This window comes from Drosophila grimshawi, unplaced genomic scaffold (assembly GCF_018153295.1).
Source record: "Drosophila grimshawi isolate 15287-2541.00 unplaced genomic scaffold, ASM1815329v1 contig_311, whole genome shotgun sequence".
Taxonomy (NCBI): Eukaryota; Metazoa; Arthropoda; class Insecta; order Diptera; family Drosophilidae; genus Drosophila; species Drosophila grimshawi.
Genome location: NW_025063098.1, coordinates 3525905 through 3538871, shown reverse-complemented (window position 1 = coordinate 3538871; position 12967 = coordinate 3525905). Strand labels below are relative to the sequence as shown.

Sequence of the window (12967 nt, the reverse complement as noted above, 5' to 3'; positions counted from 1 at the left end):
GTCATAATCTATACTTTGTATACCACAACCCATATTACTTTTCGAATATACTTTAAGAATATGGAATAAGAGATAAGAAAATATTTGCGTATTTTTTATCTCTTAATTAGTAAACAAAAGTGAGAGACGTCCGGGACGGGAAAAGTATGTATATACATATATGTATATGTACAATTTTGACTTTAGCATAAATAAACAAGGCGAGTGCTTATTCATGCTCAATTGGTATATACATATCTATGTACGGCATAGTCGGCACTTTAGCGCAGGACTGTCAGCATGGGATAGCTGTTGTTCAAGTTAAGATCTTTGCGTAGTTATATGTTTTGTATCTATCTGGCTCCCAAACATTTCGCTATTAATAAATAATTCAGGAACGACGATTATTATTATTATAATTGTTTAGTTATTTTACAGTTAGTTGTTTTATACACATTATATAATTTTACAACTTTAATGAGCTGGGTGCGTAACTTTAAATATGCGTGCGAATCAGACGAGATCTTGACACCAAATGAAAGATTTCACCATTCTCTCTTCGCGCTCTTAATGTCTATCTGTTCGTGTATGAATAAGCTACAATATAAAATAAGTAAGAATGCTACGATATACAAATACGAAAGCTATTAAATCTATTATTGTTTAAGCGATTAAGCGAGAACAGCTCTGTCTAACAATGTTCCGGCCCTGCTCATGGCCATGGGGTGGGCTTTTCTGTTCTCATTTGAGTTTGCGTTACATAAATACAAATAGTAGACAGAGACATAAGAAAGCAAACCGAAAGCTACCAAGAGTCGATCGACGACCACTATCAAGTAGAGGTGCGTTAAATTGTCTGCACTTGCACTTCGATTGCAATGGGCGCTGCCACCTGCACCAATAAGGCTAGGCCTGCCAACTGGTTGTCAATCAGAAGGATTTATATCAGCTTTTCTTTAAATCACTGCCGAGTTGGAAAATTAAATTTGTAGTGGGACATTTTATTATAATAAATAATATGAAATTAAATTATTTGGACATCCTATTTTTTGTATGGCATATCCTCACAAGTATATTTTTAACAAATTTCCCTTAAAAATATGTTGCACCCATAAGACCGGTGAAGGCCGAGCAAATCCGAACTGTCTTGCGAAATATGTAGAGAAAATGTTTGTGGCTGCTGATAAAAAGAGATTAATATGAGAATTTATATACTATAGCCGACTATAGCCATGGAATTTCTTTTCCGCTCTTGATCAAATTTCCACAGATGACCAATAATATGCATATGCATGTTATGTATTAATAAGAACATTTGCCTTTAAGGATGTGGCTTGAATTGCTACCGGAAATCAAAGTGTATCGATAGTCGTAAAATTAAGGGCGATATCGAAAAAATTAGGCAAGCTTTATCTACGCCTGGTATACGATAACTAATATTCTAAGTTTGATGTCTCTAGCTCCTACAGGCTCTCAAATTCGCGTTCGTATAGGCGGACAAACAGACAGACAGACAGACATTGCTATATCGGCTTGGCTTTTGATCCTGATTACATAAATTTACCAATGTTCAATAGGTTCAGGGTGTGCAAATATAAATTTAAAATCATTTTCTGTAATCAAAACGGAGAGGATACGGTGTGGTATGGTTTATGACTGAAGTAATTAATATTAACATTATAATAACTTTGACAATACAATTCAAATTTCTTAAAGTTAAAAGGTTTCCATTTCATTCATGTTCACATCAGACGCTCTGAACTTGAACTTGCTACTGATAAAATATTGCTAGAAAAAAGAGATACATAATAATAATCATAATAAAACTGCAACTTTGGTATATTTTCATTCTACTGTCCCATCTTCTTTTTCCATGCTGTCTGCTGCTCTTGACTGTGCCGTGCATTTCAAATCCTAAGCAAATTTGTCGTCTAGGAACGTCGGGATCAACATTTTATGAGCGTGCGCTCGATGCAGCGCCTCTGATATGGTTGGGAACCGTCTGCTGTTGCAGCAACAGTGCTCCAGTTCCTGCCAGCTGCAATGGGGTGGTGGTGATGGTGTGGTCTGATGTAGTGTGATGTGGTAAGGTTGCTGGTCATATCTGCCTGTGGCACACAGACAAAGATCCTGGTGTGATTTATCGTTGGCGTTGCTCGGATAATGGCCACGTAGCATTATAATAATGCCGCGCCTGGCGTATGCTTATCGCAGTCGAGGACGCTGACGTCAACGTCTAGACGTCCTGCGGTGCAGTCTGTATAGCAGTACTGGACACGGATTTTGCATCTCTCGGCGCACTTTAACCAAGCATTTGCATTCGCAATGCTATCTCATTCTCTCTTACATTATTTTTCTCTCTTTCATTTTCTGTAAGCAGTTTATTAAATAGAAAAAGCCAAAATTAAGTACATGATTTTAGTTGAGTTTATTGTTGATTCCGTGTGTCTTATGCGAATGTGTGTATGTTTGTCTGGGTCTGGCGCATATCCTGTGGGCCACATAATTTACAGACCCTGCATGAAGGGCGTTGTTGAATTTTACGCCGCAACGAACGTCTTTGCTTCCGATTTGTGCACCGAATACATAGTATGTACGCTTTTTCCCATTTTTGTATACCTTGTGTGTATCCTTCGCTATATCCTTATCCACTCAATACCAACTGCAACACATACATAACGTCTATACAATTGTATGGTTGGAATGTACACAGTTCATAATACATGTCATTAAAATATCGTACATGTCCTTGCTGTTGTTGTGGCTTTTGTTATCCTTCATTTTGGTAGTTATTTTCGTCCGAAAAAGAAAGCAACTACTCCCAAGTTTCTGACCAAACAATGATAGTTTAAGACTAGCAAGCCCAAAAGTCATCCAACCCTGAACTAAACGTTTCAACTATTTTCAAGACAAAATTTCCCTCTCATTGGGTGAACATTTTTGTCTATTTTCATGTTGAAGGACGAATACTAAATGAAAATCATCATTAAAAACGGTAATGGACATATATTGATGCTTCTTTTTTAAACTGAATGTAACAAGAAAATTGTATGGTTAATTGGAATGTACAGTTTTACGGCTTTAATTGCAGAGAGCTTCGAGATATTTCATAGTTTAGTGTTGCCTGAAAGAAGAGTGATATATAAGTTAATTTTTGAACAAATTCAACCATATGCTTCCAAATGAAACATATTATATAATCAACTTTATAATTTGCTTAGATACAACGATTTAGGATATAAATGGATGTTTTACAATATGTTATTATTTTGCAATCGTTGAAAGTCTTTTCAACTATTTCTATTTCAATTTTTACTTGAAGAACTCGTAAATAATTAATAACATAGTGCTGGATTGAAATTAATATAGGTATATAAGTATTTGTTCCTCAAAAAGCATATAATTGTTAGACATCTTGTTATGCCTTGCCTGTCGAAAGCACCAATATATCGCTCAGCCGGCTAGCTATCGGCTCAGGGGTAGTTCGACCGCGATATATTGGGCGGCAAGTTAACAAAAAATTTGTATTCTCTTATAAATAAATAAAAAAAAAAAACAAATATTTCCATCAAACCAGTCCGCTCGCTGCTGTGTTGGCTGTGTGGATGTTGTACAGTCTGCGTGTCCCTCCCTTCCTAGTGATTCCTCGCCTAAATATCCTGGAGAAATTTCCTTTCACAATTATTCCTTTCTCGCTTGTTTCTTATGCCCTCATCTCACCCGATCACATGAATTTACCACCTCATATTTAATTTACAAATAATGTGATACATGTGACATAGTGATCCCTAACATTTTCTTGCCCAACACTAAATTCGCTTATGTATACGAGGTGTGTTCAAAAAGTATCGCGAATTTTGAATTTTCGCGGGATACGTATATTCGAATTTCGATTTTTTTTGTTATGTTGGTACTCATGTCTCTCACTTATGCCGACAAGCTCGGCCATTTTGAATGTTCACTTAATTGTTGACAGCTGCTTTGCTTGCACGTGTTTTGGATCGTCTTCGATTTTTACCTATTCAAAAAAATGGATCAAAGAACCTGTATCAAATTTTGTGTGAAAAACGAAATTAAGTGCGCGGATGCATTCCGAATGTTGATTGTGGCATACGGAGAAGCTACCTTGGACCGAAGCAACGTTTATCGGTGGTACAAAATGTTCTCAGAAGGCCGAGAAGATGTGAACGACGAAGAGCGTGCCGGAAGCCCGAGCACTTCAACAACAGACGAAAAAATTAATGGAGTGGAGAAAATGGTATTGGCCAATCGTCGAATCACCGTTAGAGAAGTTGCTGAGGAGCTAGACATATCGATTGGCTCATGCCATTCGATTTTTATCAATGATTTGGGCATGAGACGGGTCGCCGCGAAATTCGTACCAAAATTGCTCAATTGCGACCAAAAACAGCATCGCATGAACATTGCTAATGAGATGTTGGACTCTGTCCGCGACGACCCAAATTTGCTCCAGAGGGTCATAACTGGTGACGAATCGTGGGTTTATGGTTACGACGTGGAAACCAAAGCTCGATCATCTCAATGGAAGCTGCCGCACGAACCAAGACCGAAAAAAGCGCGCCAAGTTCAGTCGAATGTGAAAGTCTTGCTGACAGTTTTCTTCGATTGCAGGGGCGTGGTGCATCATGAGTTCTTGCCACAGGGTAGAACGGTCAATAAGGAATATTACCTGCAAGTTATGCGCAATTTGCGCAAAGCACAAAAATTGGCTTTTGCACCACGATAACGCCCCTGCTCACACATCGTTGCTTGTGCGCGACTTTTTGGCCAAAAACAACACACTAATGATGCCGCAGCCACCGTATTCCCCAGATCTGGCCCCCTGTCACTTTTTCTTGTTCCCTAAACTGAAGAGGCCCATGAAAGGACGACGTTACGCTACGCTTGACGAGATAAAGACGGGATCGAAGGAGGAGCTGAACAAGATAAAAAAAAATGATTTTTTGAAGTGATTCGAAGATTGGAAAAACCGTTGGCACAAGTGTATAATATCTCATGGGTATTACTTTGAAGGGGACAAAATAGATATTCATGAATAAATAAATAATATCTGAAAAAACAGAAAATTCGCGATACTTTTTGAACACACCTCGTATGTAGTACAATTTGATATATTGACTTAATTTACAGCTTACAAAATATTTATGATTTTTCTATTCTTTTTTTTCGGCTTCAAAAGTGCGCATCACTGAGTGACAAATTGAGCATCACTATTGCATTGGTTAGGGCCGATCAGGCCTTTGACTCAATCTGCCGCAATTAGGCGGGAACAAACTCACAGGTGTGTTGGTATAATCCGAGTCGTCTCCGGGTCTCCGAGCTTCGACTTTCTGGTTCCTGAGTCCAGTTGTCCCTGGCGATTTTCTCCTTGATAGTGGCGATGGATAGTTCCGCCTGTTTTTATTTTATTTATTTTTTTTACTTTTGCTTTATATTTATTTATTTTATATTATTTTTTTTCTTATATATAATTACTTCATAATTTATTAAAACGAATTTATTTGAATTTCTTTTTAAATAAATCTTTCTGCAACGCATGCGCATGCGGTCTCCTCTTCTTTTTTTCTTTTTTTTTTCTTTTTCTGGAGATGGCCCCCCATTCGATCTATCTGCCGACCATTACAATCTTTATGATCCATATTAAAAAAAATTGTGATGCTTTTTTTTGCAATGAATTTGCTAAAAAAAAAATTGAATATTTTCCAATTCGTCGCTCAATCCGGCAATATTCTTATCTATGATCGATAGAGGTACTGTACTGCATTCAAAAGGTGTACTAAGGCCATTACATACAGAAATATCAGATTTAATGCTATATAATGATCGAATAGTATGTAGAGAATCTACATTTGTCATAAGGTATGCTTCATTGGAGCTCGGCCATTATTTTAATAGGTAGACTAAAGTAAAATAATAAATATCGACCTTAGCCAATGAGCTAATAGTAGCTAAGGAGCTTATGGCCCTAGCGAGTAATCGATTTACAATTAGTTCGTTAACCCTTATCTTTATACTTTGATCCCGAAGACATCAAACTTCGAACATATACTGGTCTGTGACCACGTCTGACCAAGTGTATAAATTGGAGGACTAAGTCCACTAAGGGGCTAGGAAATTGATAAAATCGATATTCGCAAATCGATAAAGCCACATATCACCCACAATTTTAAGGCTAAAGTCACCGAATTTGGTTGGTAGGTTGTTGGCAATGTTCAAAGATCGGCAACTGCCACGCCCACACCCGGCGCTTCCACGCCGCTCGCCCTTAAACATTTTAAACGGGTTTATCACCCACAGTTTTTGAGTTAGATACGTCAAATTAGGTAGGTATGTTACTAGTAGCCGCCTTTAAGAACCGATAACAAATTTTTATACCGATATTTCGGAAGGTGTAAATCGATGAGCCGGCATATTTTCCACAATATTAAAGATAGAGCGATCAAACTTGGAAGGTAACATGCTGTTGACCTCCTCCAAGGATCGGGATAATGCTATTTTCAGACCACGCCTACACCCACCGCCCCCAGGAACTTCTGCCCTAAAAATCTGAAATGCGCATATCTTCTTCCGGCCAGCCCCGCCCACAAAAATGATAAAAGACTATATCTCCCGCAATTTTAAAGCTACAGTTACGTTTCTCGCAAATCCCATATCTCCCGTAACTTAATAGCTACCGATACCAAACTTCGAAGGAACGTTACAAGCTTACATCTACCGCAATTTCAAAGGCAAGCTTGGATAGAACTTCCTGGCTAAAGGGTAGGTGTCATTCTTTGTTACTTGTTATCCGCTGGAATAACTTGTGGTATCAAAGTATATCGCAGTCTACAACGTTCTCTCTAGTTCTTGTTTGTTCTTTTTTTTAATCAGATTTCAAAATAGGTTCGAAATAAAGGAAAATAAATCAAAAGTCAGTTTGAGAATGTTTCAATTCAACTTCCGAATAAAGAATGATAATCCGCCTTGAACTACATCAAATTAATATTCAGTTTCTGACAGCGAACGAAAACCTTTATGAATATGTTACGGAATAACTGTATTCCAAACTGCTTACACACCCTCAAACAGGTGTCCCCGGAGCAGAATTGCATTTAAGTTAAGTCCAGTTGGTTCGATTCGACAAAACCGCCGTTCGCCTTTTCCAGGACCAGACACATGCTACAGATAAGCAACAGCAACGATTCAGCAACGAATTGCAGTGAAGGCAACGGTAAAGGCAAAGAGCAACAATGATGACAACGGCCGTAACTCAATCTGAAAATATGCAAAACGACATAACCAACTCCGAGGACAATGATAGTTGACATTGCGTATAAAAAATCCATGGATGTTTTGGATACTCTACAATTTGCGCACTGGATTATAAAGCTACTACGCTACCAAAGTATAAAATAAAATATTTATTTTAAATTTTAATATTTTTAGTCACATTCCGTTTATTTGTCTAGACTTTTTTATGTGCGTTTATTTAAGTTTATTAACATATATATGTATATATAGTTTATTCATGTAAATATATAATAAAAAACTATTGAAAAAAAAAAAAATTTGTCCCAAGCGAAGATCATTTTCCACTTTTTTATAATTTGTACGACTAATTTCAATAACAATTGGTGTTTAACTAGAGCTGCAAATATTTAAGTCAATTGGTGTTCAAAAAAGTTGCAATGGTTTTCTTCTGTACGATTTAAGTAAATTAAAAAATAAATTTGACACTGAAAATGGCTGGGCGCATCTTTTGGCTAGCCAATAATTAAATCAATTTAATGCAGGCCTCACAAAGGCCACACAAGTTACGCCGACATCCTCATTTTTCCACTTTTTCGCATTTTCCCGCCACTCATCACACAATCCACTGAAAATAAAAATGAAATCAATTATGTTGAAACTTTTTGAGCGGTCTCACCGCCGGCTATGTTGTAATTAATACAAAATGCTATGGACAAGGAACAGGCCAAACAGACTTTCAGCTACCCACTTCCCCTTCCCTGCTCACATCACGCACAGAGTACAGCCACGAGCCCGGGGCATGCCAAAAGTTGAGTACTTGCCCCAAACTCAATTTGAGAAAAAATTTCATTTACGATTGCCATCGCCCATTGCCATCCTCCGTCCCCGTTCCCCGTTCCCCCTTCCCCGTCGACGCTTCCACTGTTATGAGCGCCGTGTGAGTGGACAGTTGGTCTGTTCTGCTCTGGATCTGAGGCCTTTGCCAATTGTTGTGTTTATTAATTTAATTTGACAGTCGGGTTTTCGCCAGAGTCCCACGTACGACGCGCCAGGAGCCTAGAGGCATCTTTGCAACAGCTGTGGACAGTTGCGGTTGCAGAGCGACGCTTTCGTATTTTCACAATGGGTAACCCAAATGTGCTGATTTGATAAGAAATGATTCACAGTTGCCATTGAGCTGATAGCTTACTGAACTGAATGTAATCTGGTTTAATTAAGATGGATAATTAAACAGCGAATAACTTACTAATATTGTTTGTTTTGGTATATTTCTATCTTAAAAAATATTACTATTAAAAATAATTATATTTATTTGTATGTGTAAGTATTGCGTCCTATTGTTTTAGTATGTTAAGAGTTGTAAAGTTAATATGCGGAAAATTATATAATAATAATAGTAAATATTAGTAATAATAATTATAATAATAATAATAATATTAATATAATAATAATAGATTTTTGAATTGGTCACTATAACTTCTTTCTTTTATCCAAAGCAATAATTTAAATTGTTTAAGTTATCTTCGTTAGCAAGTGAATCTGCGGGAATCATGATTTAATAGAATTACTATTTTGAATCGAAAGCATAAATTTGCATCGAAATTCCGATTGAAATGTACATCGTTAGGCCTCGTGCCATTGCTTTCACTTCCACGCATTCATTTGCTAATCAAATGCTAAATAGATATTCATAATCACGCAATCCCAAGAGCCTGTGGATCACTGACTTGCCTCGCAGAGTCATTCACAAGACTTGCTCAGTAAATCAAGAAAGACCCTGAAAGCGAATAGGTCTGCATGCCATAACTGAAATGCTCTAACCTGATACGTATAAAATGTCCAACAAGCTTTAGTTTAATATGATGTTGAGCGTGATTTGTTTCTATTTTTTTTTTTTTTTGATAATTGGAAGATTAGCTTTACTCTTTTTAATGCGTTATAATAAGAACACACATTTATTAATGGAATATTTAACTTTAAAATGCATTAAGTATTTGGTTTCATTACTCTGTATTTAGTACTCTGTACAGCGAAATGACCCTGACAAAGCTTACAGCAAATGAAAAGAGTTCCAAGCAGCAGAAGTGTATAAAGCGCAATTTGTTGTACATTTGCAATGCATTAAGCATTGATTGATTGGCCTTTGAGGTAGATATACTCGTATACACCACGATACCAGTTAGCAATTAGCAGATAGGTGGCTGACCAAGTCATAAAGTCAGGGCCAACACTTTTAGTTAACAGCGCATGTGGCTTGGGCATTTGTCAACGGCAGCGACGTGTCGGCAACTTGGACGCCAACGCAAAAGAAGTCAACGGCGACACATTTTAAATGTTGCACCCCCTCGCTCCTTCCTTAGATTCGCGCCCACCTTGTGTACAGTTGTGAAAAACTATAAACAATTTATGCGTTTTGGGATGTATACTTCTCAACTTCCCTATCACTATCTCACCTCTGCAGCTCTCCTCACGAACCCAACCTGCAACTGGCAACATGCGGCGCATGCCAAGCGCCTTTGCATTTGCTGTCAATTGTGGCAACAGTTGCTGTGGCTGGGGCAACATGCTGCAAGGATTTTGACACTGTGCAAAATGTTGGTTAGCTTATGTAAAAAATATAATTATTAATTAATTCCATCACTAAGCGTAAAAACAAATACAAATTTAAAAGATATATAAACTTAAAATCATGTTCTAAACGATTTTTGTTATTGTCCAAAACGAATGGAAATTGTAAAGAGATTTTTTTTGGTGATTATATTTTAATAATATATGAATATATGACAAAATTGGGTATATATAATAGCGATCTCTGCAGGTTTTGTGAAAGAGAGGAGGAATCCTCGATGCACATCCTGGCAGAATGTGTCGCCTAAATGAGAAGAAGAAGCAGCATCCTAGGGGCGCATGTTTTGAATTGCAAAGACATAGTAGACCTCAACCCAACAAAGATCCTCACGTTCGTTAGGGAGTTGAGGCCGATGGAAGAGCTATAGGCTCAGAAGGGGGCACAATAGATCAAATAGGTCGCGGTGCAGCTACCCCCCTAATAATAATAATATATGAATTTATGCATCTATTCAAATTATAAGAATATTATACAATTTGATTGAAAATGAAATTGTTTACCGTGCAGTGAGAGAGTAAGAAACGGACGGAGAAATAGAGGTGTTGGGAAGAGGAAGATAACTGAGTCGTGTTGCATTACAGCTGCTTAAGGGCATGAGAGCTCGGTGGTCAGAGAGAGAGAGAGAGGGGGACTGGCAACATTGTGAACTAGTTTTTGATTTGTCTGCGCTGTGCAACTTTGTTGCACATTGTTGCACTTGAACTTATGCCCCACGGTTATTTTCGGGGCTAATTATTCGCCAGGCACTCTTGGGCAACTTTGTTTGCGCCGCTCGTATAATTTACAGAATTTGCAAACAACATCAGCAACAACAATAAAAAGATGAACAACGACAACAACGCCAACAACAACAATAATAGAAGTAACAACAGCAGCAGCAGCAACGACCCTCGTTGAAAGTTTAACAAGTGTTAACTTTGCCATTTCCATTCTCATTTTCATTTTCATTTCTTTGGTTTTATTCATTTTGCCAGATAAGCGCCAAAGCGCAACGAACGAGTGAAAAATACAAAAGACCTAAGGGAGGCGGAGGGGCGACGTGCGATTTGTAGCAGCTGTTGCTGTTGCTGTTGCTGCTGTGGCAAGCAAGTTGAGCCAAATAATTTTAAATGACCGCAAGTGTGTAATTAAAGTGCAGCGCATAATAACAACAACAACAACAACAATGGAAAGTTACGGCAATCAGCTTTGCCAGTGTTTTATTTTGCTTCTGATGCCAGTGTAAAAGTTCTCAGAAAGCATGCTCGGTAAGCTTAACAATTGGAATACGATTTATGTATACTTTTAATAAGCTGGTAAGCTCAACTGCATTTAAATACATAATACATATCTATTAGAATATGGAATAAGGACCGGAATACCTTTGACTAACTGTAACTAACTTGTATCGGTTATATAGTAATTATAGTATGTGGTACCTGATGGGAGGCTGTAAAACTGAGATGCTAACAAATTAACCATAAACAAAGCAATACGACTAGCTCCGACAATGCCATTGTAATTATCACTAAAAAGAGATAATTATATACAAAATATCTATTACATACATATTTTTTTCTCAATCTTAATCTATGTTATATCTTTGCCGATGTTACTATAAATTTGCCTTCGATTCCATTAAGTATATAAGTATATATATATTTTTTTCAGCAAAATATAGTCATGACTACCTGTCTAACACCGGCCTGATAGAACCTAAGATTGCTTTTCGTTTCTATTAAAAAAAAAAAAGACCAAAAACTTAAAATCACACAATTTGCAACATTTAATTATTTGCATTTATTGCCGGACTCTGAATGTCTGATTTTGTGTACACAGATTTGTTTTATCCATTTTGACCACTACTGCTCATGCAACTTCCGTTTGGCTGCTGCGGCTACTTCCGCTAGACGCAACCCACACCGAGAAACAAACACACACAAAAAAAGAAATAAGGGACGTATATAAAAAGGGGTGGCAACGCTTGTGATCCATTCGATTCGTGGACTTGCCGAAGAGCCACGTTTCATGTGTATTTAAAATCGTTAAAAATAATCTGCAAATTGTGAATTTTTAATGCATTTCCATGTCTGCGGCGGTTTGTTGGCTGTTCACTCACTGCCCAAAAGGCGTGGCCCCGGGGCAATAATGCCGTCTGATGGGCGCGTCGCCGTCTGGTCATCATCAGCAGGAATTGCAGGAGCTGGAGCTGGAGCTAAAGCTGGACCAATAGAGCTGGCATTGTACTCAGCTCGACGTCGTCATCATCATTTGCATTTATTGTTTTTGTGCCTTTGTGTGTGAAAAGTGATCAGCGATTGCCTAGCACTTGCCACAGAAGCGAACAATGCTACATGGCAGCTATATATATACATGTATGTGTTTTATTATTTATATATATATATATATGGCACGTAGAATGCGTCGCATGGCCCATTGCGTCGCCTGTTGTGCATTGATTGTACAACGGAAGTGTTGTGGCGGAATTAAAATAAATAAATGCATTGCATTTCCACTGGGAGCACTCTGTAGCTGGGGAGGGATGCAAATATGTGTGTGTGTGTATGTGTGTGTGTGAGGGATGTGGAAACCTGCCAGATTCTGGCTTGTTGCTTCATTTGTTGCACATTAAACAATGCCACAAATGAGACACTCTTTAAATCGTTTCATTAAACAGCAAAAGAGTACAGAAAGAGATCTCAAAACTTTATTCAATTTATTTAAATTTCAATCACTCTTTAAATAGTTGCTTGCAGTCCATAAGGGAAATAATAAATATATATCTTCAACAGGAGTTACATATATTTATGTATATATAAATTAGAATGCACAAAAAAAATGCAAGTTGAGCAAATGTTGTTGTTCCTAACGTTTTTAGTACTTGGCCAAAAATTAAAAACAAAAAAACAGCTTCACTCTGGACTAGATAACTTTTCTTTAAATAAACCTTTGGATATTAATGATACGAACTATTTAGCAATCTAATATGTTTCATTTGCATTTGGCAAAACTTTGCGCCGCAATGATTCACTATTTATTCATAACATACTTCCAATGTACCAATGTACGTATGCCATACTTATTGAAAAGAAATCGTATTGATTTTATACAAATTTAGCTCATGTTTGC

At 37.5% G+C, this 12967-nt stretch overlaps 1 protein-coding gene across 1 annotated transcript; it reads left to right on the top strand.

Moving 5' to 3' along the window:
* Positions 1-4138: 4138 nt before the first annotated feature.
* On the top strand, positions 4139-4726 carry LOC122322526 (histone-lysine N-methyltransferase SETMAR-like). Its single transcript, XM_043215144.1, has one exon. It carries the CDS (start codon positions 4139-4141, stop codon positions 4724-4726), a length of 588 nt encoding a protein of 195 aa, XP_043071079.1.
* The last annotated feature ends 8241 nt before the right edge of the window (positions 4727-12967 follow it).